This window comes from Nuphar pumila, chromosome 11 (assembly GCF_984573655.1).
Source record: "Nuphar pumila chromosome 11, dmNupPumi1.hap1.1, whole genome shotgun sequence".
NCBI classification, from domain to species: domain Eukaryota; kingdom Viridiplantae; phylum Streptophyta; class Magnoliopsida; order Nymphaeales; family Nymphaeaceae; genus Nuphar; species Nuphar pumila.
Genome location: NC_143259.1, coordinates 17,864,998 through 17,892,469, shown reverse-complemented (window position 1 = coordinate 17,892,469; position 27,472 = coordinate 17,864,998). Strand labels below are relative to the sequence as shown.

At 37.3% G+C, this 27,472-nt stretch overlaps 1 protein-coding gene and 1 pseudogene across 2 annotated transcripts; one reads left to right on the top strand and one right to left on the bottom strand.

Moving 5' to 3' along the window:
- The first annotated feature begins 9,466 nt into the window (after positions 1–9,466).
- On the top strand, positions 9,467–11,210 carry LOC149822131 (cysteine proteinase inhibitor-like). Its single transcript, XM_089980221.1, has 2 exons — positions 9,467–9,616; positions 11,025–11,210. The coding sequence occupies exons 1-2, from the start codon at positions 9,467–9,469 to the stop codon at positions 11,208–11,210; spliced, it is 336 nt and encodes a 111-aa protein (XP_089836347.1).
- Positions 11,211–20,803: 9,593 nt separating this feature from the next.
- LOC149822130 (uncharacterized) lies at positions 20,804–25,457 on the bottom strand (annotated as a pseudogene). Its single transcript, XR_016425778.1, has 9 exons — positions 25,148–25,457; positions 23,842–24,063; positions 23,363–23,670; positions 22,943–23,129; positions 22,739–22,848; positions 21,904–22,007; positions 21,719–21,795; positions 21,535–21,625; positions 20,804–21,210 (listed from the first exon to the last, which is right to left on the bottom strand). The product of XR_016425778.1 is annotated as an uncharacterized LOC149822130 (transcript).
- Between the last annotated feature and the right edge of the window lie 2,015 nt (positions 25,458–27,472).

Sequence of the window (27,472 nt, the reverse complement as noted above, 5' to 3'; positions counted from 1 at the left end):
GGTCATATCTCTGAACAGAGAATAAAGAGACTCGTAAATGAAAGGATCTTGAAATCTCTAGATTTTACCGACAATGACCCATGTGTTGATTACATAAAGGCTAAGCATACAAACACATATAAAGAGGGTGTCAAACGCAGTAGTGAGATATTGAAAATAGTCCATACGGATGTATGTGGACCGTTTTTCTCCTGTTACACAGGCAAAAAATATTTTGTCACCTTTATTGATGATTATTCTCAGTATATGTATCTCTACTTGATCTTTGAAAAATCTGATGTTTTTCAGATGTTTAAAGAATTTAAGAAAGAAGTAGAGAAACAAACTGATAAGGTTATTAAGATAGTCAGGTCTGATAGAGGTGGCGAATATTATAGTAGATTTACTGAGATGGGGCAAAGGGAAGGACCATTAGCGTGATTTCTCAAAGAGAAAGGCATAGTGCCTCAATATACCATGCCTGGTAGTGCCTATCAGAATGGTGTAGCTGAAAGGAAAATTCGTACATTTAAGAAAATGGTCAGAGCTATGTTAAATTATTCAACACTTCCCATAAAGTTGTGGGGTGAAGCCTTAAGGACTGTTGTGTATATTTTGAATAAGGTTCCTACGAAATTTGTACCTAAAACTCCTTACGAGCTGTGGACAGATAGAAAATCATCATTGTCTCATATACACATATGGGAATGTTCTGCAGAAGCTAAATTGTATAACCCCCACATTAAAGCCTTTGATCCAAGAACAACCATTGGATATTTCATTGGTTATCCAGAAAGATCAAAAGGGTACAAGTTTTATTGCCTATCTCACTCACCACAGATTGTTGAAATGGATAAGGCAAAATTCCTAGAAGATGGTTCAGTAGAATTGAGTGCACTTCAAAGCCTTGGTTTTGAGGAAGTACAGGATCTAGTTTCGTCACCTGTTAAGGAAAACATCAAAAGATACCACATTGTTATTCCTAATGATGGTGTGGTTTATCATTCGATTGTTAATGCATAAATCCAAAATGAACCTATTGTGGACAATGCGGAAGAGCACGAATAGGATGATCAGGTTCAATCTGAGCCTGAAGAACGACCTGTTTGAAGATCCACAAGGATTAGGAGATCTGCCATACATCCTAATTATGTAGTGTACCTTCAGGAGCCTGGTGATTTCATAGATATGGATGATGACCCGTTGACTTTTATGGAAGCTGTTGAAAGCAAACAATCTTCGCACTGGATAGAAACCATGAAAGAAGAGTTAGACTCTATGGCTAAAAATCAAGTGTGGGATCTTGTCACGTTACCTAAAGGAGTAAAGCCCGTAGGGTGTAAATGGGTCTTTAAGACCAAGAAGGACTCCAAAGGTAACATAAAGAGACATAAAACAAGATTGTTTGCTAAAGGATTCACCCAGATGGAGGGCATTGACTATAATGAGACATTTTCTTGTCTCAACTAAGGAGTCAATGAGGATAATTTTGGCCCTCGTAGCTCATTATAACTTAGAGCTACATCAGATGAATGTGAAAACATTGTTCCTCAACAGGGATCTGAATGAAGAGGTATACATGGAACAACCTCTTGGTTTCTCTAAAAATGATCGTTTGGTTTGCAAGCTTAACAAATCAATATATGGACTTAAACAGGCCTCCCGACAGTGGTATATTAAATTTTCTCAAGTCATTGTGACTTTTGAGTTTACAGAAAATATTATTGATCAATGTATATACCCTAAGAAAAGTGGGAGTAAGTTCATTATATTGATGTTGTATGTGGATGACATTTTACTTGCAACCAACGATATAAAGTTGCTTTCAGAGACAAAATAGTTTCTTGCATCACATTTTGATATGAAAGACATGGGTGAGGCTGTTTATGTTCTTGGCATTGAGATCCGTCGAGACAGAGCAAAAGGTTTTCTAAGTCTCTCCCAGAGATCCTATATAGATAAGGTGTTAAAGCGATATGGGATGGAGAATTGTTCTTCTAGTTCTACATCCATATCAAAAGGTGACAAGTTGAGCCTAAAGGATTGTCCACAGAACAATATTGATAAAGCAATATGAGTGCTTATCCATATGCTGGCAGCTTGCAGACATGTTCTCGACCAGATATTTCTTTTGCAGTAGGGGTGTTTGGCAGATTTCAGTCTAACACAGGTTTACCCCATTGGAAGGTTACAAAGAAAGTCTTGCGGTACTTGCAAGGGACAAAAGACTATATGTTGACGTATCATAAAATTGATCACCTCGAGGTCATTGGCTACTCAGATGCGGATTTAGGAGGATGCCTTGATAGTAGAAAGTCTATTACTGAGTACGTCTTCTTACTTGTTGGGGGCGCGATCTCTTGGAGGAGTGGAAAGCAGACGACCATTGTTGCCCACACCATGGAGGCAAAATTCATAGCATTGTACGAGACTACTTCGCAGGCTATATGGTGAAAAAACTTCATATCACAGTTAAAGGTGGTCGATTTCATTAGGAAACCACTGAAGGTCTACTGTGATAATAAAGTTGTGGTGTCCTTTTCAAACAACAACAAAAGTACTACGTCATGTAAGCAAATAGAATTGAAGTATTTTGTTGTTAAAGAAAGAACGGAAAATCATTTAGTGCATATTGTTAATATTGGTACTAAAGAGATGATCGTTGATCCTCTTACTAAAGGGCTAGCATCGGGATTATATTTCGAACATATAATGAGGATAGGATTGTTAAACTCTTTTTGACATATGCATATAAATAAAGTAATCACTTTCAGTCTTTTGATTCTCATTATGTTTGTTGTTAATCTCATAAGGATTAGAGATTCAACTAAGGACCTATAGAATAGAATAAAAAAGGTCATTTTATTCATCAAGTTATTCTCATAAGGTTTTTTGGTTAAAGGGTTTATCGTCGAAACAAGTGGGAGAATATTGGGATAAACCACCACGTTGGTGGTGGTTACCCACGATGTGGGTAACACTCCTTCTCCTTCCGTTAAACCCATTACCGAATAAAAGGGGAACGATTGCTTAACTGTTCTCATTCGATGATTATAAAAGGGAGGTTTCATGAGCAACCTCATACGGGAAAAAGTGTGGGAAAATCAAATATGTGTATACGGTGAAAAACACAGTGAAAGAGGGGAAAAGGTTGACTCACCGGTGGCATTCGGAGGCATGTGCTTGTGGTGGCTGCAGACCGGCTGAGTTGAAGGAAACCCCCTCTGGCAACATCCTCTGCCCTCCTGCAATGGCCGCCTCAGGTACACATTCTGTGTGTGTTTGATTTTGCAGGGGCTCCGATCGGCTGGTGGCTGAGGCGCCGGCGACTCCGGACCGACGGTGAAACACACGACCCAACAATCTCGGCTTGGCTCAACTCGTATAGGCTCATTTTACTATTATACATATTATATATTTTTTATAATATTATCAAGCTTTAAAGTACTTAAAAACATTTTTTTTAAAAAATGAGTCAGCTTGTGATTAGCTCATAACAAGCTCGGCTCAGCACATGACTAGTTCATGAGTCGAGCCCTAGCTGGGATGTACCCTTAACTAGCCGAGCCCAAACAGGCCAAGCTTGGATCATTCAGGTTGTTTGCCAGCCCTATTTTACATGCAAAACCCCCCTTTTCGCCAGTGAATTTTTTACCATATTTCGACATGATGAACAACATTGGATTCAGATCCAGCCACCCTTCTAATCGAGTTGAGATCTGGATTTAAATCAACTGCTTTTCATATTTTTTAGTTTTTTTAATAGATCAAACATTATGGACGTGATCTGTCATGTTCGTTTAGTAAAAAATGAGTTTTAAATCATGTGATTGTGCTGTTTAAGTAGTTTCTTAAGGGCTTTAAAAATCAGTAGCTCACAATGCACTAAACTTTCGTGACAAAAAAAAACTCGTTGAACAATGTTGAATACATTTATGCGGTCAGATTAAGTCAATAAAACTTGAACCTATGATTTCTAGCTCAATAGTTTCATACCTTCAAATAAATATATATATATATATATATATATATATATAGAGAGAGAGAGAGAGAGAGAGAGAGAGAGAGAGAGTCTGTTCTATCACTTTTATGCCCTACTATCAGTCTACCGGGCTTTTGAAGAGTTTTTTCATGTTTTGCTTGAATCTGACCATACAAAGTTTTATATGTTTGATTTTATAGGAACCAACTTTTGGATCGTTTAATTTCAACACGCAGGTGGGTTTTTATAAGGTTTAAAAATAGGCAATCTAAGATTTTCATAAACATTCAAGTTTTAAAAATCATGTTTATTTTTGTTGAAAAAATATGATCCAAACATAGTTTTCTAAACACATTTTGTAGAGTCGGATTTGCACAAAGCAACCAAAAAGCACTCGTTCACTCATGAAAGGCTAAAAAGTAGTAGGCAACTATATATAAGATTTGCTACATTCATTTGTAGGTGCAAACTACCGAGCAAATGAGGTGTATGTTTTCTTTCCCTCACATCTAACACCATAGATGTGATCTACAGGTTTTTTTTAGTAGGAACCAGATTTTGGATCACCGGAACCCAACTTGTATTTAGGTTTTTCGGCGATCCAAAAAGCAATGGCTATAAAGGCATCAATTTTTACGACTCATAAAAACATGTTTTTTCCTTGAAAATCATGATCCAAGAGTCGGTTCCTACTAAATAGAGCATGCTGAACACATCTATGTGGTTAAATTGTGTCAAAACTACTATCATTGTGAGATCCAAACTAGATTAGAGAGACAGACCATGTAAAAATGCATTTTGTATCATTTATTGAGACTTGAGAGTACATTCATAACAGAATGAAGCACATTTGAAAGTTTTATATCTTAGGGGTGAAAATGGATCTGAAACTGAGTTTTGTGCATTGGATCTGAATCCAAATTCATACCTGAAGTCCATATCGAAAATACACTTAGTAATGTGGATCCAGTAAAATAAGAATGATATCAAGGATTACATATGAAAACTACAAGGAGATCAGATTTGATCAGAACTCAAACAAAGATCTAATTCAAATCCCATCAAAATCCAAAAATAATCCAATATGCAAATCTAGTCGGATAATGTACTTTCAAATCTGATCTTAAGAATCTGTTGCAGGAACTAATGTGTCATATCTCATATCAGAGGTCTGACCAAACCCAATCCAATGGCACCCTTAGTTATCTTTTCCACATTATAAGGGCACATATGATCTCATGTTAACCGTAGTTAGAATGACCTGATTATGCAGAAACTAGATCCAGAAACAACATGACAATCACAAATTTACAATTTTATTAATCTAGATAAAAATATTGACTCACCCAGGATTTTACTTGATAGGGGCAGACCTATTAAATTAGTACTCTATTTTACTTTCATGGATGACATAGATACTTTTTTGTTGTTTCTTCTATTCTCGTGAGATTAAAAAGCCCCCTAAAAAGTACAAAAATCAGAATGTCTACTATTATAACATCCTCACCTCAAAATTGACTAAGTAATTAAATCTTAAGATGAGGTAGAGGGAATGAATAATCATTTAGTTGTAGAAGACTTAATATTTGATGATTATCATAATGACACTCATGTAAACCGATATAGGATAGTGCTGAAATTGACCCGCAAGATGCACAACATGGTATGTGTCAGATCTAATAATAGTGAAATAAGTAATTGCACCGAATGAAACTTGTTTTCGTTGGAACTTGTTTTCATTTTGACATTGATCACTTCATGTGCATCCACCTTCTTCTCATGAGTGATGTTTGACCTTTCAACAAAATCTGCATTAAACCTAATTTGGGACAACAAATATTATCTAGGTGAGAAAGTAACTTGAATTCCCAGCATAGGTGCCCCAAATATAACATTTCAAATTGTTTTTTTATTTTTTTTTTTTTTTTTTATTTTTTTTTTTTATTTTTTAATGCTTACTTTGTCTTCTCCAGCACATAAGAAAAGTAAAACATTATTTGCAAAATAATTTTTCATAAATAGGGATACGTCAGTATAACAAGATTTAAAATCAAGATTAAGCATAACATTATTAAATCTATCATATCATGATTAGGGGACCTATTTAAGTCTATACAGTGCTTTCATAGACAAAGGACTTTACCCATAAAAACTTTTGATAGATTTAGCCATAGGTGCTTCCAATCCTGGTGGGGGATTTATGAACACTTCTTCACATAAATTTTCTTGAAGAAAAACAATTTTAACATATCTTTAATAGATATTTTAATTTTTTAATTAAAACTAAAACTATAAGAATTCTAACTGAGGTCATCTTAACAATAGGATTAAAAGTTTTTCAGCATAGCATCAATCCATTCCCGGTAATCCTAAGATTTCTTATTGGAAGAGGGTTCATATACTATGAAATATGGGCATTAGACAAGATCTATATTTGAGATAAAAAGACTCGTATGACACAAATCTACTGGGAGGTATACCGGCTGCCTAACTGCTTGGTTGCCAGGTCTACCAGGTTGTCTAGGTTGATGAATCTCTAATACATTTTTTTATTTGTTGATACTTATCTAATGCACTAGGTGGGTGTGGATCAACTCTTCTAGTGTGCTTAATATTTTTTTCTTCGTTGTCCTCCATGGAATCAACATTATCGCATATAATTTTATCATTATGTTGAGGAGCATGCATATCAAAAGAATTAACATTGATATCATTCTCTTATCAGGAACGAGATTAAACAACAAAGAATATTCAACTTCTTTAACTAGTTGGGTATTAGGAAAATATTTTTTTCAGCAAAAGTAACATTCAAAAAACATAAAATTTACCTAAATTGAGGTTATAGTATTGTACCCGTTTTTTATTTTCAGCGTAGCTGAGAAAAACACATTGCACAACTTTAGGTGAAAGGTTATCAACATTGTTAACAAGAATAAAATATTTTCATCCAAAAACTCTTAATATGGAATAGTCAAAGAGAGACCCAATGCTCAGCAGTTTGCCAGAGTGTAGGAATCAATATCTGTGAATGGATACAATATATTAGAAATCAATAGACAAATCATGTTAGGAATGTTAAGCCTAAACCTTGGATAAGAGGTTTGTTCGCTTACCTTTTCACTTGTCCAAAAGTCTTCGCAGTGATCATCGTTACCCCAACATGGTAATGCATCTTGAAATCCAATGGTATATGACTTTCGATGGACGTAAGTGGAGAAAAAATCTTCAGAGATTTTTATGCATGTGTGCATGAGAGAGAGAGCCATATAAGTAATTTGTATTTTAATGTTAAAATTCTCTTTCAACAAAAATTTGGAAAGCATACAACTAGCATTTAAGATACATGCATATTTAAAGTGCATTACAACCATTTTGGATCTTAAAAGATCCAACAGTTATTAAAAAGAAAGAGGTGCTTCAGAAGCAATATATATAGGAAGATGGGAAGCTATCCGATCTCATCCATGCCTGACCCGTACCAGATGGGTTATTTTCAAAAAATTTGTTTTTTTTTAATTCTAACCTTACAGATGTGTTCTACATGCTTGTTTTAATAGGAATCGGGTCCTTGATTATATGATTCTGATGTGTGGATAGGTTTTTATAAGGTTTTAAAATCAACGATCTATAATTTTTTTAAAAAAAAATCAAGGCTCCAAAAACCGTTTTATTCATCCAAAATGTGTGATCCAAGAGTCGTTTTCTAGTGAATCAATTATGCAGAACACATCCGTAAGGTCGGATTTTCAAAAAAATGCCATATAGCTCTCTCTCTCTCTCTCTCTCTCTCTCTCTCTCTCTCTCTCTCTCTCTCTCTCTCTCTCTATATATATATATATATATATATATATATATATATATATGGCCCCATTTTCTCAATCTGCCCCATTCTGCCCATAGTTTGTAGTGTTTTATGATAGATCTGAACCATTAGATGTTTTTAGCATGCTCGATTTAGTGGGAATCGACTCTTGGATCATATTTTTTTTACTAAAAAATATATTTTTATGAGCCTGAAAATTTTGATGCCTTCGTAGCCATTGATTTTGGATCACCTGAAAGACATGTATACAGCTGGTGATACAAAAACCAGTTTCCATTAAACAAAACTTATAGAGCACATTTATAGTGCTAGAATTGAGAAAAAATGCCAAAAACTATGATTTTGAAGGGTCAGAACGAGAAAGTGGGAACCAGTGCATTACTCATATATATATATATATATATATATATATATATATATATATATATATATATATATATATATATATATATATATATATATAGTTAGTCATATTGATCTGACCCTTTGAATGAACTAAAAACCACAGTTTGACCCAATTAGACCTCAACATGGATTCAGCTTGGTCCAAATGATAGTGATTGGCTTTTGGATTGTATCTTTTCAATGAAAAAGAACGGTGGGGTCCATCTGGAGAACCATCAAGTCAAAAGTCCAATTAAATTTCAGATGGTTTTGCAGTTTATATTTTTCAATTTTCTGTTTGAAACACCAAAATTTCCTTGTGAATGCATTTTACGCGATGTGATCTTAGGATTTGAATATGTTAGAAAAAAAGAAACGGGATCAGGTCTGAGGGACCTCTCACGATAATTTGTTAGAGGAACAACAACCCAAACACCATGGTTGGACAAAAAAAAAATCAGATAGATGAGCAGCATCTAAAGCAAAAAGATGAAATGATGGTATTTAGCTTGTCGTTCATCTCATGCATACAAGGCACCTCTGACGATAATACGCAAGCGCATCGGTGCAAAAATCCCAGACCCCCCTAGGGCAGATCAGGTGCAATCACATTGCACAATTTGAGTTTACCGCTGCATATCTGATTGCGGTCCAACTTTGATTGACAGCCTCTCAATTGTGGGCCCAACAGCAGATGAAAATGCATCTCACTTCAGCCTTGCCGTAAAGGATGTGAACATGTTTCGAACTCATGATATATTATTGGTGACGTTTACGAGTTGAATCTACCAGGTTAGGAGGGAGGATCACGTGCAATGTGATTGCATACTTTTAGTGTGCTACTGCACCTGATCACCCACCATCTTTAGGGCATAGCCTGTCAGCTGTGGGACCCAACAGCAGATGGTTTAAAGTTCACATTGCACCTTATCTCAATCCTCTTCGTGAAACTCTCATAGGCACTTTTTTTATTCTCTAATATACTGTAGGACCAAACTATATATATATAGAGAGAGAGAGAGAAAGAGAGAGAGCTTTACCCTTGAGATTGCTTTACTGATAAGAATTGTCCTGCTTGGTCATGCATAAATTATGAGAAACCGTTGCTCTGAGAGACAGAGAGAGAGATTCCTACAAGAATCGACAAAGAAACGATATCCCACATACTAGCTTAATTATAAAAGCCCGTGATCAAGAAAGCAAGTAATATGGTGCACACTTTCAGGCATCAAGAGAAAGATATATAGAAAATGTGGCCACCAATGTGGAAGGGAGAAAGCTTTCAATTTCTTCTAAAGATGGCTCTGCTCACATTTTTCATGCTCCTCGTTTGCCAACCAATTACCATGGCTCGTCCAGGAGGAGTTTTCAACTCTGGCACTGACGATCCCCCTGTGGATGAGGATATCATACAGCTTGCAAAATATGCAGTAGCACAATACTGCCAGGTAATCCATGCTACCACAATTTCTTAATCTCTTTCCATTGAAAAATGGTCTGTGGTAGTTGGTCCAGTTTGTACCCTCAATCCCGCACTAACTATGAGAGTGGTTATGGTCTATATATATATATATATATATATATATATATATATATATATATATATATATATATATATATATATATATATATATATATAACCGATCGTTAGTTATATTCAATCCCCACTGCGTATCTCACTTGGGAACTGTGCTCCAGCTATCAAGGAGGGAGGATCAGGTGCAATGCAATGTTATTGCACACTTTTAGTGTCCTGCTGCACATGATCACCAACAATCTTTGGGATACAACCTATCAGCTGTGGGGCCCTAACAGCAAATGGGTGGTGATCAGGTGTAGCAGCACACTTGAATTGTGCAATCACGTTGCACCTGATCCCAATTCATCAAAGAGACGTAGTTAGGTGATCGGGATGAGTACTTGGGACACATAATGACGTGTGGTGGTGATGGAATATAACTAGTAATTTGGTTATGTACAAGTGCTCTCACCAACTACATACAACTCCATTCAGAAAATTGATTATTTGTTGGTGCTGGCCAAATGATGATGATGCATAATCCATAGTCACAAATGTTGCAATAGTTGCGAAAGGCCATTATAATACCGAAAAGTGTGACATTTTTAAAGAATTATAAAAAAGTGTGATATTTTAAAAATATATCTATTCTGAAAGTATTTTTTTTATTGCGATGTTAAATTGATAAAATCAGTTTTTTTCTGGCGTTAACAAAAAATTTTAAGGTCCTGTTTGTTTCATTCTCATGAAAGGGGGGAGTCTTTTATGGAAAAAACAGTTGGAAAAAGTACTCCTGCCGGCTCATCCTTCTCATGAAAGTTTTTTTTTATATGAAGAGAGGTAAGAAGAGATTTCCACATGAAAAGGGAAAGATGGTGGAAAAAACTCGGGCTCACTTGTGCCAGCACGGCACTTTCTAACCATGACATAGGATATTTGATCATCCATGATGAGAAAGAAAGGGAAAAGGATACCAGCTCAACGATTTCCTATGAAAACTACACCAAACAAATGGGCTTTAAAATTACACATTACCCTTGCTGAGATTTTCCCGAAAACGAGATTTCCGATCATGGCATAAACTATGAGAGATGGCATGAGTCTGGAATCGAGTCCTGGGGAAATGAGTAGCAATGTACCATTAGAGAAACTTTAACCTGCAATCATGGGCCATCTTTTTCTGAAAATTTAGCATAGAGATAGCCATATCCATGGATCACTAACCAACATGATATTTTTTAAAAACCAGCCATCCCCACACACTAGTAATTGAAGGTCCCAAGTTGGTAAACTTTTAAATGATTACATAAGGTTTTCTGCTGTTGTTGATTGTGTAGAACTCCATGGAGCAACTCAAGTTCTCAAAGGTCTTGTCTGCAGAGTCACAAGTGGTGGCAGGGATCATGAACTACTTGGTTATTCAAGTTGTTGACAATCATGGGCAAACTGAACAGTTTGAAGCTAAGATATGGGTCAAGCCTTGGGAGAACTTCAAGCAAGTACTGGAATTCAAGAAAATTTAGTAGGGACAAAGTATGTTGCAGAACTAGTGTTTCTTGCATTCCATATGAACAAATTACCAATTCCGAGAGCTTAATAAGAAGCAAGAACTATTGTATCTGACTTGGAATAAATAAAAAACTAAACACGTTTTAGCTCTACCAAGCTCTCTTTTTTTTTCATGAAGAATTGAGAAACCACCCCTGGAGTAAGGGACCTGGTCGCACTAGTCAATGCTTGTCAACCTATGATTGCTTCTCCGGTGGTGTAAAACCGTGGTGAATCCTATAGTTGCATTGCTACTCGATTCACCCTAGTGTAACGCTTATCAGGCATACCAATACCAGATACCGATACGAATCTCATTTTCGAAACCATAATACGAAGTATCAAATGTTTAAGAAACTTGTCTCAATTATTTGAGAAAAGAGTACCATCTTACACAGAAATACATTTTTATTATATTATAAATGAGTATCAAGTTTGTTTTTATTAACATTTTTTCATACAAGCAACAATTTTATTATACAAAAACACTTTTTATTAAGAGTTTTAAATATTATGATTTGTAAAAAATTTATTATACAATAATGATTGGTTTACATACTATGTTTATTCATTTTAATTTATAAGTATCTTTATAAAAATATATACGTTGTATCAAATTTGGAGAAACTAGTACCAATTCTTTTAGAAATTGTATCAATGTATATTAAAAACTTGAATTGATAATTTTTTGAAACCGTTTCAATACGCATTTCAAATAAAAATATACCTGAAAATTTTTAAGTTGTACCCGTACCACGTACCTGTACCAATTCCTAGATCCCTCACCCCAGGGAGTTGCCTTGCTTCGGCTATAATGCAAGGGGTTGACACTCATGGGATTGGAACATCGACCACCCATCTAGCGGCCCAAGTCCCATTCCATTGCACCAAACCCCTTGGGACTTACACCAATTTTCGCTTGTGAAGCTTGAAGAGAAACTGATATGGAAACAAGATTTTTTGATGTGCTGAACTTTTGTGCATTTTGTTGGGTCTGAATCCCATAATATCACCAACGGGTTCATACGGTAGGGGCAACTTGTGAACATTAACAAGCTAAAGGGATGTCATGAGTTTGAAACCTGAGTGTGCATTCCTTATTGTAAGGTTGATGTTGGGTGTTCTATCATAGCCAACATCCACTTATAGCTATCATTTGAGTTGATATCATTATGGATCGCCTACACCAACAGTAAAGAAAATCATATCTTCTAAATCACACCTTACTGGAGCTTTGTGGGTCATTCTTTTCCTGTCTCTTGCCAAATTACAGAGTTGTTCTTGCTCTTGAACCATGATAGGAGTTTCTTGAGAAGAAATCACATATTCTTTTGTTGGTAGATCGGTCTCATTCATCTCCACCTCTATGGCGTATTTCTTTTCACCATCTTTCTGTTGCATGTAATCTTTCTTATTTGCTTTTATCATATGCTCATTATCAAACCCAACATCCTTACTTATAACGATATTATGAAAATTAGAACCTCATAACTTTTACCCCCTCCACCTCCTTCTCATATCCAAAAAAGATGCATAGTTTAGACTTAGCATATAACTTGAAACATTATCTACTATGCAAATGAACATAAGCAGGACACTCAAAGACTTTCAAAATAGAATAATTAATTGACTTATCAATTCATATCTCCTGTAGAGTCATGAAATCAATTCTTTTAGATAGTGACTTGTTAACAATAAAGCAAGCCATGTTAATTCTCTTTGCCTAGAAACTTTTCTTCAATCTAAGTCCTTTCTATAAGAGTCATATTCATCTTTTCTGTTGAGGCATCTCTAGTATGGTAAAGTGATAAGTGATTCTCTCATTTATAGAAAACACCATAAACTCATTAGACTTGTACTCTCCTCTATTATCTGACCTTATTTTATCACTTCTCATGCCCGTGTCTCTACCTCTGTTTTCTATTGTTTGAATTTCAAAAATATTTTTGTTTTATTCTTCATAAAGTAGACATAGACTTTCTTTGAGTAGTCATCTACGAAAGTGATGAAATATTCAATCCCACCATTAGATTTAACTAGTGGAGGCCCCCACACATTTATATGCACATAATTTAAGATGTTACAACTTGTATGCTTTGCAATTTTGAAAGTCACCTTACATTGCTTTTCCAATACATAATATTTGCATAAATCTAATTTGCATGACTTAACACTAGTCAACAAAATTTTTTTATAAAGTTTAATCATACCTCTTTCACTCGTATGCTCTAGCTGCATATATCAAAGAGTAGTTTGATCTGTATTGGCCTCTTCATTGATGGTCATAGATGCTCCACCTGAAACTGTGTTCCCTATCAACCTGTATAAGTTTCTTGTCAATTGGTCTTTCATGACTATCAAAGCTCCTTTAGTCACCTTAAGAACCTCACCTATTGTTGCAAATCTGCAACCACTTACATCTAAAATACCTAAAAAAAATTAACTTTTCCTAAGTTTAGGCACATATCTCACATCAGTCAAGGTTTTTATCACATCATCAAACATCTTTATTTTTACTGGTCTTATACACGTTATCATTACACATAAGAACATAACCACCATCATAATCCTGATAGGTATCAAACCAATCTCTATGTGCGCACATATGATATGAGCATCTAGAATCCAAAATCCAGTGATATGAGAATTGATTCATACCTTCAGAAACTAAAAAAAGATTTGCACCATTACCTTATTTATGTTGACTGCCACACTTGCATGTTTTGTGCCCTTGCCCTTCTTTTCCTTCTTAATGTCCTCTTTGTGCTTCTTGCATTTCCTCTTCATATGTCCCTTCTTTTTGCAGTAATAATAAGTAAGAATGCTCTTTCCTCTTGACTTCGACTAGTTTCTATTTTCAGGACCCCATAACTTCGATTTACCTCTTTTTTTACCTAAATCAAATTTTGTCAAAATCCCTTCTCCTTGATGCCAATCTGTGTCGGGCTTTTTTCTTATCTCATTCGATAAAAGAACCGCAGTAACCCCATCCAACTCAAGAGTCTTTTTTCCGAATAAGCGAGTGGTCATCAAGTGATCGTAGGATGGAGGAATAAAAACCAAAAGTAACAAAACTCGATCTTCTTCTTCAATCTTTACTTCAAAACTCAACAACTGAGTTAAGATCCTATTGAAGTCATTCAAGTGGTCCTGTAAATTTGAGCTTTCCACCATCTGAAGAGCATATATTTGTTTTTTCAAATAAAGCTTATTAGTCAATAATTTTGTCATGTATAAGGTCTCTAATTTCAACCATATCTTCAAGCCAGAGTTTATATTTTTGACATTATAAAGTAACATCGTCCACAAGATTAAGTCAAATAGCACTAATAGTTCTTTCACATATGTCATTCCAATTATCTTCACACATATCATTGGGTTTCTTACTTTTTCCAAAAAGAGCTTTAATCAGCCCTTGTTGGGTCAACAGATCTTTCATTCCTAAAGTTCATCTTTCCATTAAACTTTTTGATCTCGTACTTTACATCATTTCATTTGTCATCGTGAATAAGCCTTAAGATTGAGTCTCGCTTTGATACCAAGTTATGGGTACACAAGATGTGCAAACACATGATGCAACGAAAGAATAAGAAAGCAATCAAGCACACAACACTGAATTTACGTGGTTCGGCAAAACCGCCTACGTGTACAAGAAGATTACAAGAGAAATCTTTATTAAAATCGATAAGTATACATTGTTGCAGGGCTCTCAAGAACAAGAAGAAATAAACTAATATGCCGCTAATGAGGATTACCTCGACCCAACAAGTCGAAACTAAAATCTACACTACCTTATTTTTCCTCATTTATTGCAATTTGAACAGCCACCCTTGACACTTGTGAACAAGAACCCTCAAAAACCTCTCTTGAAAAAACACACTTTGAAACCATCCTCTATACTTATACAAACATCTAGCACTTGGTTTCCAAAACAAAGAGGAAAACCCTGAATAAGTGGGGGTTTCCTTGACAACATAGGAGAGAAACACTAAGTGGGGTTTCCTTAATAATATAAGAGAGGAACTCTAAGTGGTCCCAGGTCTTATGAGGGAAGACAAAGCCACAAATTACCCCAACAAGTAGTGCCCCATAGGGTGAGAGCAGTGTGGCATTTTTTCCTAAAAGAGCACTGCAAGAAATTGCCCTGCCGAAATTTTCCGATAAAATCACAGATCACAATGGATGCACCATTGACCATATGATCCACAGCAATGTTAATTGTCATCCTTATTCCCATAGGATGCTGATATCTTGTGGTTGCCGAACCAGTTCCTGAGGCTCCACCGAATATGATGTGCAGATGAACTGTGACAGAAATAATGGCCGACCATATGATACCTCACTTAACGGCGGCTTCTATTTTGTGTGCTCGAACAACAAGACTATCAAGCTATACAACGTATGGTATGAAAGCTGGAACATATTCACGTTCATGCATGACCAAGATGTGCTTGAAATACTCGAGCGATGGAGTTTTTGAACACCTAGGCCTGAGATTCAGGTTTCTAGACACGCTCTACTTTGGAGGGTACTGTAAGAAGAGTATGGATTTGAACCAACGGGGACTCCGCTTGTCTGGTAGGAGCAGCTAGTGCACGTCACCTTGTGTTAGGATGTTGCAGGTTCAAAACCCAATGGTATAGTTGTATAACTGGTAGGGGTCTGCCTAACCCCAGCTTGCCTATCAAAAAAAAAAGAGAGTAGGGATTCAAGGGAGGTGGTCACAATGCACGCAAACTGCTGTAAGATTATAAAGGCCAAGACGACTGACATGAGAGCCCATCTTGAGTAATGGGGGAGTTTCATGGCTACAAACCATGCAAACTCAGCTGGATCATGGACTGAATCAAAGGCTTGTCAGGCATCAGTGAGGGTGTAGGACTCACTAGTGTTACCCAAATGTCATTACAATATTGAACTTTAGGCCGGTATGAATTAATTTATGTGCCCGGCGTCATTATGTTTCAATAAGATTTCACTGTGTCAAATGACTTCTTGAATAGCTTCAACACGCTGGTTGGGTGCCTTGCAATGAGAGAGAAACACAGTTCCATCTTTTTCCCAAAATGTGGTATTGTGGATGGATTTGCTAAAAATATCCTTTTATGATTGGTGTTGTAGGGCAGAGGTTGCCAACTCCATTCAAGTCTAGAGGTTTGGCAACACAAACAAAGCATGTTGGTGAAACAGCAAATCAGCAGAGAGCGTTAGGAAACTGCAACACAAGTTCAAAACAATTTGAATTGACCAAATGTGGCCTTAAATATGAGCTTTTCGCAAGACGAACATCGCTAGAACTGATCATGGAAACATGCCTTATTGATGTGTTGATTTGCTTCTCAAGCAAAACGAAGTATAGCCTTAGTATAGAAAACGAAGTATGGAAGAGGATGGGACGATGTGATATCTGATCAAAACATGCACAAGTCTGCTTGTGTGTTCATCCTTTAGAATGTGGTTGAAACATTTTACACAGATAGCCCACACCTCCCGTTTAGCCTTCGAATAGATCCTCATGGAAAATGAGATTGGGAATGTCCCAAACACGCCAACCAACCACATGAAAAATCAAATCCCAACATTTCTGTGACCAGCCCAGGGAAAACTTCAATGTCCACCATTGGAACTGAAACACCATTTCCATCTGTTTCCAAAATATGGCTTTGCTAAATGTTGTGTTAAAGACAGATCCACCAAAAACATCCTCTTGCCAAAGACGTTGACATGCACCGTCAGCTGACAACTATATTCCCAGTGCAGTGTTTTGGCAACAGATACTGCTCGTAAATAGTCAAGAGAGCATGAAAGCACTGGGGAGAGCAATTATGCAACATGCTACGTCTATTTTTGGCATGGGCTCAAGGACCGCTTGCATGTTTCACTACACGTACAGAATCAATGCTCAAGAAATCCAACATATTTTTAATACCAATAGTTCAATCAGATAAGACGTAAACTGGTTCAAAGATACAGCAGATTAACATATGAACGAAACAAGCAAGAACATCAAATGGGTTTGCCCCTAGTTCGCCACAGGATACACAACAACAACAACAACAACTACGCCTTCATCCCAAAACAATTGGGGTCAGCGATATGAACCAAAAAAGAAATTCATTTTGGGTCTTCCACATGAATCCTTTTCCTCCAATCATTTCTATCCAACGCCATGTCCTCGGTGAGGTTCAAAGCATTCATATCCTTTCCTATCATCTCCATCCAAGTCTTCCTAGGCCTACCCCGACCTCTTTTAACTAATATATTTTCCCATTTCTCCAACCTTCTAACTGGAGCATCATTAGGCCTTCGCCGAATATGTCCAAACCACCGTAAACGATTCTCTCGCATCTTATTTTCAATTGGTGCAACACCTACCTTCTTACGTATCTCTTCGTTCCGAATCTTATCTTTTATTGTATTTCCACACATCCATCTAAGCATCCGCATCTCAGCTACACTCATTTTTTGAATATGATGTCTCTTGGCAGCCCAACATTCCGTACCATATAGTAAAGCGGGTCTAATAGTCGTCCTATAAAACTTTCCCTTCAACCGCAATGGCATTCTACGATCGCACAGCACTCCAGTAGCACTTTTCCATTTCATCCACCCAACCTTTATCCTATGATTTACATCTCCATCAATTTCTCCATACTTTTGAATGATGGATCCCAAATATTTGAAATAATCATTCACCGGTATATCTTGCTCACCAAGCTTCACTACACTCCCATCACTACTTCGTTGCTTACTAAACCGACATTCCATATATTCAGTCTTACTCTTACTCAACTTAAAACCTCTAGCTTCCAATGTCTGTCTCCATAATTCTAACTTAGCATTAACCCCAGTTCTAGACTCATCAATCAAAACAATATCATCAGCAAACAACATACACCACGGTACATTTTCTTGGATTGATCTCGTAAGCTCATCCATCACTATCGCAAATAGGAAAGGGCTTAAAGCAGATCCTTGATGTAACCCAACCGTTATCGGAAAATTGGTTGTCACCCCTCCACAAGTGCGGACATTGGTTACTACTCCTTCATACATATCTTTAATTATACTAATGTACTTGAGAGAAACACCTTTCTTCATCATTGTCCACCAGAGAACGTCCCTAGGTACTCTATCGTATGCCTTCTCTAAATCAATAAAAACCATATGCAAATCTTTGTTCCTCTTTCTATATCTTTCAATAAGTTGTCTAAGAAGATGTATAGCTTCCATAGTTGATCTTCCAGGCATAAAACCAAATTGATTCTCCGATATCATGACAACCTTCCTCAACCTAGACTCAATCACCCTCTCCCAAAGTTTCATAGTATGACTCATGAGTTTTATACCACGATAGTTTGTGCAATCTTGTATATCACCCTTATTCTTATATAAAGGCACCAAAGTACTCTTCCTCCACTCATTAGGCATCTTATTTGTTCGCCAAATCAAGTTAAAAAGATTTGTCAACCATTCTAAACCTTTCTCTCCCAAGCATTTCCAAGCCTCGATAGGTATACCATCTGGGCCAACTGCCCTTCTTGATTTCATTTTCTTCAAAGCCTCTGCAATTCGCCACAGGATACACGTTTAGAAAAAAAAAAAAACACCATGCGTAAATATACAATATTCCTGCAGAAAGGAGGCAAGTCGAGAGCTCCACTTCAACAGAGCACCCTGCAAAATTTCAGAGGTACCAGGAGAGAACAAATCCGTGCACTTATTAGCATCTAAGAGACTGCACAATTGGTATTCCATAATCTTCCTCAACCAAGGACAGGCAGATAGGGAACAGACCATGCTTAGTTTAAGGCAGGTTGCAAAGCCTTCTTTCTAACAGATTGCATAATTGTTATTCCAGAATCTCCCTCAACCATGGGACAGGCAGATAAGGAGCATCAGACCATACTTGAGATTTTAAGGCAGCGCTAAACCAGCAAGGTTTGCAAGGGCTTCCGACCATCTAAAATCCTCACTAGGGTATGACAAAGAAGCACAAGTCCCACCCTTCCCATGGATGAAAGTGAAAAAATGCAAGGATGCACATAAAACTGAAGGAAACTATGCATCCTAGGATAAAGGCATATGATACTGGAGAACAGAAAATAGGACCAGAGACCAGAGACCAGAAAAGAGTTGCAGGGAAGGCAGAAAAAGCTCGAAGGGGACAAAGCTACCATGGAAATGGGCTAACGAGACAACATAACCCAGCTTCACAAGATATAAATGCCATACAGAGCAGACCTCTTGCTTCGGAGACATAAGCAGACCCAACCGCAGGAACATGACGTTCCTTCACCATGCCAGCCAAATACAAAACAAAATTTATACCTTTCGATCATTTACACAGAAAGAACATATGCACGCTAGCATTGAAAAGAGATGCTGAAAGCTGATACTAAAAAAGAATGATACTTTCGATTTATAATTGGAAAGGTTTGGAAGAAGCCGTAAGATATGCACAAGGGGACAACCAATGTCCAGAACGGGCACGCTAAAAAGACAAAATTAAGCAGCAAAGAGTGAAAGGTAAAGGTAGCTCAACCAACCATTCAACTTTCACCACTAAGAAAATTCTGATTGCTTTTTGAGGGACAGGAGTACTGACGCAAATAGAGAAAATAAAACATTGTAAACCCTATAATTTTCGGCCTTCGTGCATAAAAAATATGGAACAAAGGACCATACAGAATAAAGATGCATCCAACCCTGGTTTAGGATAGATCACATATCCAACAGGCAGAATAACAACCATCACAGCCAAGTTCCTCCAATTTTTTGACAAATGTATTAGAAAATACCCACGTGATACGCTATGACATGTATGGACATTATCTTATAAATTTCTACAACTTTCTTTTATAATATTTTCAACAATAAATATACTTTTATATGTCAAAATATGAAAACTTATTTCCCATCAAATGATTAAAAAATGCATACCCGCGAGTCCAAACTTTTGAAAAAATGCATCTCATATTGAAGCTCATCCATGTCCCTGTTTGTGTCCTCGTGACATAGGAAAAAACTCCTCATGGATCCTCTGTAAAAAAGAGTAGTAGGTTCCTGTTGCTCCACAAAGCAAAAAACTTAATGGAGCATCGATAACCAATACCAACTGCACAATCAATTCTCGGTAAAATGGTGTCAATACCACAGAAAATCACCAGTCCAACACCCATCTGTAACCAACATAACTTTTTTTCGTTGCAACCCATCAATAATTGCTGCCATTCCAGCATCAACATGCAAGCGCCAGAAGTGCAAATATCTAGGCTGCCATTTGAAATGTACTATCGAAGGCTCAAGTCCAAAGATTCTTATTTACATGGACTTGTCTCCACTTGCAACTAATGTAAAGATTCGGTACTGTACCATAGATCTACAAAATATGAACATAGAAACTTGAATTTGGATCCAAGGCTTCCTTAATATCATGAGTAATTCCATTCTCAGTTTTAGAAGTTAAAAGAACATTCTCATCATTAGTGTGGACTGTATAGCCGATGATGCACCATCAAACTTGAAATGTGGTCAATGAAAAAAGAGCTGCAAAAGGACATTGTATGATGCTCACAGATATCTCATAAAGCATATAGCCCCATTTTCCATCCATGAAATAAGGTCATAGAAAGAGAGAGAATTAAATATGCATCTAGTACATACTGCTCTTACACTTCCTCTCTGTTAAGTTCTCATGACCCATAAACTGAACACTCAAAAGGCAAAAAGCTCAACTGAGGATCCATCATTTCTCATTAAATAACAAATACAGCTCAAAGCTTATCAAACTTTTGCTTCATAAATCTTGAAGCATACTTCCTACAAGCATGCCTTACTCTTCAATGCCATCAGATGTAATTCCTGGAAATGTGCTCTCAAACCAAAGCTTGGATTCATCGTTGTAGCTTTGTAGGCATCAACAATAAGCTTTAACAAATCCACATCCTATACCAGCTCCATTTGATGCCATATCTGTGCCATAAAGACAATACTGCATGTGACCAACAAGCTTCAACCTCACCTACCAGATCATCATATAATAGCCAAAGCCACATTTTCCTTCCAAAGATAAAAGCTCCAAATGCAAAGGCATGCTCCACAACCTTTTGATATTGGTTACCAATCAAAGAAACTAAAGGCAAAATAGTAATAATAGTAGTAGTAATAGAAATAGTAGCAGTAGCAGCAGCAGCAGTAATGGCGGTGCTGATAGTGATCACCACAGAAGTAAAGATAATAATAGCAATAGTAGTAGTAGTAAAAGTAGTATAATAATAACAAAAGCACTTGGCACACCTCAATAGTATGACCTTGAGCCACCGCCGCTCAAGTATCCACTGCCACCCAATCCCCGGCTAGAGTAAAGCGATGAATAAGAACCACCAACCTGCAACGAAAATGTAGTGGGAATGACAAAACATCCAGATTAGAACTATAGACAATTTTTTTTCAACATAAGAACAAGTTACTGGAATCATACATCAGATCCACCAGAAAGGTAGTCACTCCTATAGCGTGAAGAATACAAGCCTCCAACATCACCCCCACCAACTGAGCCTGTGAATGTGCACACAAAATCCAACATCACAGAAAGATCATGTAGTCAATGAAATCAAAAGAAAAATCTTATTTAAGCAGCAATTCCCATTTTGCAAGGAAAACTACCTCCACCATAACTCATGCCACGGCTAGCATATAATCCATGTGTATCATGCCCTGTTAGGGAACTGCGACTGGATCCACTGTATAGGTGTGAGCCCCCACCTAGCCTACAAAACAAGTTAGGCCGTAATTCAAGTCAAAGCATAGTAAAAAATATTAGCAACATTTTCAATTAATGTTTTCTCAAATTTGCAACAAAATTTACAATAGAAAAAAATTAAGTGACCATGCAGTATATTTCAACTTCTGCATAACTGACAGAGTCTATCATGATTAAAAACATTCATGATAAATCATCACATTAAATGGAAACAATCAAGGCCAACAACATCAATCGTCAAGTCCATTTTGTATTTTATATTATAAAATTATAAACAAAAGCCTTGACATTCAAGCTGAAAGAAGGGTGGAATCCCTTCCCATAGCCAAGAAAACTAGTCTTCCTCTCGACTCATCTATATAGGAGTGAACTTAATCAACCCAAATAACTCAAGTAAAATACCACCACCAAAGCTCTTCCCTTCCAAAACTCAAAAGATGCATTGTGGGACTAAGACTGAATCCTCTCCCAACTCTAAAAAGAAGAGTACACTTGACTAGCATTAACACAACAAGTGGCTCCGTGTGTGTGTTAAAAGAGGTTGTTAGTTGTTAATTACTATTTACTGTTGTGTATCCATATAGATCAAATTGCCGAAATCATGTTATACCAATGTATTAATGAAAACAACTATTCAATTACAAATGTTTGTTATTTGAATTCTTAGAGATACAAGTATAGACAATATCATTTTTTGGCACTGCAGCAAAATTCAGCAATGAAAGAATGTCAATGCACCTTGCAGATTCTCCATAAGAATCATCACTGTATGCTGAAGCACCACCAACTCCATAATCCAAGCGAGCCCTTGACAGACTAGCATCAGCATATCGGTAGGGAATGTCGTTCTTGCACATAAAAGCATGATTTAGTCCTCCAGTCAAGAGAAGGAAAAAAAAAAGGACTTGAACTAGTATACTAGAAACAATAAAAATCACCTACCATTGAGTAGGGTCGCATCGATCCTGAAACAGAATCATAATCACGAGCATGTCCATCACGATAGCTTGGAGGCCGTTCAAGATGCCACCCATCATCCTCATCTTCATATGCCCCTCTTGTAGAACCACGAGATGCATTTCGTATTGCACTGTCAGAGTAACCAGATCCACGAGGAGGATAGTCATCCCTGAAAGATGGTTGTTTCTCAGGAGGTGTTCAGGGACCAAAATCTGCGGCAGGTCTACATCTGGGAGGAAGCTCATCCTGTCTACCATAGCCTCATTTTGAACTGCTCTTGGGGTAAGCAGGAACTATTGGGAGACAATATTATATATACACAAACTGTTATCCACACACTCAAAAGATGACACACAAGAAAGAAAAGCTGTAAAGCAGTCATACCAGGTGGCCTCCTGTTACATGACCACTCTGACGGGGGGCAGGTGCCCGTGCCGCACTCTCTCAGGAACCAGCGGAGCAACAGGCCGCCTGTCCCAAAACCCAACTGGTCTTCTAAATCCATGGCCACTTATAGGAGGCCCACAACCTGTAATTCCATGTGGGACACGAGCAGGAAATCTACGAGAATCAAAGCGTAAAGCACCATGGCTCCACGGTGCCCTAGCACCACGACTACCACCATGTCCTATCCTATAATCTCCTATAACACTTTGCTTTATTCCTCTACCTCTGTGATGTGGCCTTGACAAGCGTGCCCTGACTTTCACCTGAATAAAAAATAATAACAATGTTTTAACCAGTTATGTTCAGAATGGAGTAGAATTGAACATCGTTGAAATAAAAAACAATGAAAAAACTTATATTTATCCTTAGAACATGAGGACCACCTGGGTACCAAGAAAAAAACACCTAATAGAATAAAAAACAGTTCGACTAACCTTCTTGTCACCTTCACCCAGTTCAGCATTATTAATGCCTTCAGCACATGCAACTGCTGCATCATGGGTATCAAAAGTGATAAACCCAAAATCCTTTTTTTTCGCTGATGGCATATTCCGTGCGAGCTCAATCTTTTCAATGTCCCCAAACTTCTTAAGTTGCCCCTTTATGCGCTCCTCATCCCATGAAGCGGGGAGACCATCCACAAAAACTGTCTTAACCTAAAATAATGAAACAAAAATATCAACAACAAATGGAAATTTTGTAAATTTAACATGAAAACATAAGTGGGAACTTTTTAACCCGAAATAGCAACATGCTCTCTTAAATACCATTGTTTTTTAATGTGTTTTGATCATTTCAATCAATCAAATACTGAAAGGGTTAACAATAAAAGATTAAAATTCAATTAACCCTTATTACCTACACTATGTCACCTAGGTACGGGTCCGAAGGGTACGAGAAGGCAATTCCAAAAAATGTGGGTATGGGGACATGGCTATATATATATATATATATATATATATAATAAACTGAATATAATCTAAATATATATGCTATATCTAAAATATATAGCATATACTGAAAATATAATTATAAATTAAATACAAACTTGTATGTACGGAGGGTAAAATGATGTGTCCGGGTGTCGATGCGTGTCGTACAGAGGGCAAAATGGAGTGTCCGGGTACCATAGTCTACACTCAATCATACCGTACCTTCTAGCAGAAAACCACAGGTGTGAATTTGATCTGATCAATTTTACCCCATAGATTCGGTATGGTATATTTATTAAAATCACACTTAGAAAGATTGTTCCAATGCAAAAAATGAGTTTATTAATCATGAAATTTCAGCACATTGTGAACTGCTGATCTTTAAAGCTCTTAAAAAACCTGCTAACACAACATTGGCCAACCCAAGACATGTGTTGGACTAAACAAACCATGTATATCACATCCGTAGGGCTTGAACCACAAAAGATCATGAAAATGTGATAAGACAGGATGTTTCTACTAGAATGGATACAGTCAAACGTAACCGATATCAACACAGAGAGAGAGGGATGCACATAAGGCATGAAATTGCGTCATATCTAATCTAGGATGCTACTTGCCCATCAAGACATAATAGCACAAAGCACAAATCAATAAGCCCTCAGATCCAACACGCACAGGACCACAAGGAGAATACCTTGTTGCAAAGTTGTAGTTTGAAGATAGCATACGGAAATGAACAATGATGTCTATCATGACCATAAAGTTGTGAAGCAGTAAGCATATGTACAAATCCAACAGCAAATACCTGGGTCATAACTTCATCATCAGGTTCAATAAATGAATCTGCGCAACTTTGGCAGTCCTGTCAACACCAAACACATCTCTCTTCTGCAAGCGCTTATAAGCAGCCATAGCATCCGAACGAGAAGAAAATTCCAAAAAACCAAATCCACTGTTCATTCCTTTGTTATTTGAATCTTCAACCAAAGTCAAGTATTCAATGTTCTCATCCCCATAGCTTTTCAGCTTCTCTTTTAAGAATTTAAGACTCATAATTAATTGAAAAAAAGGTAGTAGATGGCAAATTAAACTTCAGATTACATACAGCTACCTTTGTCCATGTTTTGCATATGTTACCCAGAAAGAGGGTGTCAGTATCCTGACTAGGAGAAACACCACACTGCTTTCCATTAACCTGAAAAGAAGTTTCCTCAGAAATAATTCAGTGTATCTTGCAAAAGAAACCAGAAGGAGGGGGGGGAAAGCAGATTATTTACCATAGGGTTCTTTAGCTCTTCAACGGCTCGCTTAGCTTGTTCCACATTTGCAAAACGTAGGGATACAAAGCCTTGTTTTTCTTAGTCAGAGAATTGATCATCAGTCTAACTTCTGTTGTAATATCTTGCAATTTTTCATCTATTTTTAGAGTTAATAAATGTAATTATTTAAATAAAAAATTATATTTATTAACTCTAAAATTAGATAAAAATTGCGAGATATTATATCCCTATCCCTTAAAAAGAATTTCGTCTACAAAATTATAATGTACCGAATAAGTATGAGTAATGCTCGGGCAGATCGGTCTCAAGCTCCTAGGTGCACTTGTCCAGTCTGTGATGTTGTCATCGCACTTTCACCAACATAATTGTCTTGCTCTGAAACACCCTGTCCTGGTAATCGACAATCTCCACCGGTCTCTCCTACGTCGTCAAGTCCAATTGTATTTTGCCTGCCTCGTACTAAATAACATGCAAGAGGTCTGGAAAATACTTCCTCAACATCGAGACGAGAAAGACGTGGATCTGGAAAACTGAGGAGAAGTGTCACTCGATACACCAACTCACCAATCCACTCAAGGATCTCAAAAGGTCCCCCGTACCGAGGACTAAGCTTTCCCTTTTTACCGAACCTGAAAGCGCTCTTTATCAGCGATATCCAAACAAAAACATGTTCACCCACTGTGAAACTGAGCTCCCTGCGCCGCTGATCGATGTAACTCTTTTGTCGACTCTGTGCAGCATCATTCATTGGCGAATCAATCACACCTGATCTAAATAGTGTTGGATCAACTCTGGAGACTCAACTGCTCTAACTCCGACCTCATCCCAACATAATAGGGATATGCAAGGCCTACCATACAAAGCTTCATATGAGGTCATACCAATACTAGCATGAAAGTTATTGTATGAAAACTCTACAAGTTTCACAAGTCTCCATCCTAATCCAGTGTGTATGCCCTCATCATGTCCTCGAGAGTCTAAACAGTACGCTTAGTCTGTCCATCTGGATAGTACAAAAATTGTGTTGAACTTCAATTTGATGATCAAAGCATCCTGCAATTATCGTCAGAAATGTGACGTAAAACGAGGATCTCGATCTGACACGTTTAAAAGTGGTACACCATGTAACCTAACGATCGCGTCGATGTACAAATCTGCCAAGCTCTCCAAGGTCTGACCCACCTTGATCGGCAGAAAGTACAAACTCTTCGTCAGTCGGTCTACTATCATCCAGATAGCATTATGTTGACGACAGGTCCACAGTAATCTCATTATAAAGTCCATCAATAAGTCGTTTCACTTCCACTTCGAGACGTACAACGGTTATAATAATTCACCAAGCCTCTGGTACTCGATCTTAACTTGCTGGCAAGTAAGACAACGAGACATAAACTTTGTTATGTCCCATTTCATCTCATTCCACCAATCAGTCAATTTTAAGTCCTTCAACATCTTGGTGCTACTAGGATGAACAAAATACTTCGACCAGTGGGCCTAACTCATCAACTCCTCTCGAAGAGCCTTCGGAACCCACCATCTATCACCAAACATAATGGTCCCGTCCTCCTCGCAATGAAACTGCGCATTCGGCTTTCGAGCACTCTCACACAACTTCTCAAAGTCAGGATCATCTTACTGTAATGCCTAAATGTGATCTATGAACTTGAGACGCACTCACATCCTTGCACAATGGATACATCCGACTTGATCTGCAAACGACTACCACTTGACAAATTCTTTAAGTAAATCTCAACCTCGTCCAATCAAGCGGACGACCGAAACCAAAGTCTTCATACTCAGTATATCAATCACTACATTCGCTTTACCCGGATGGTAAGCAATGAAAAACT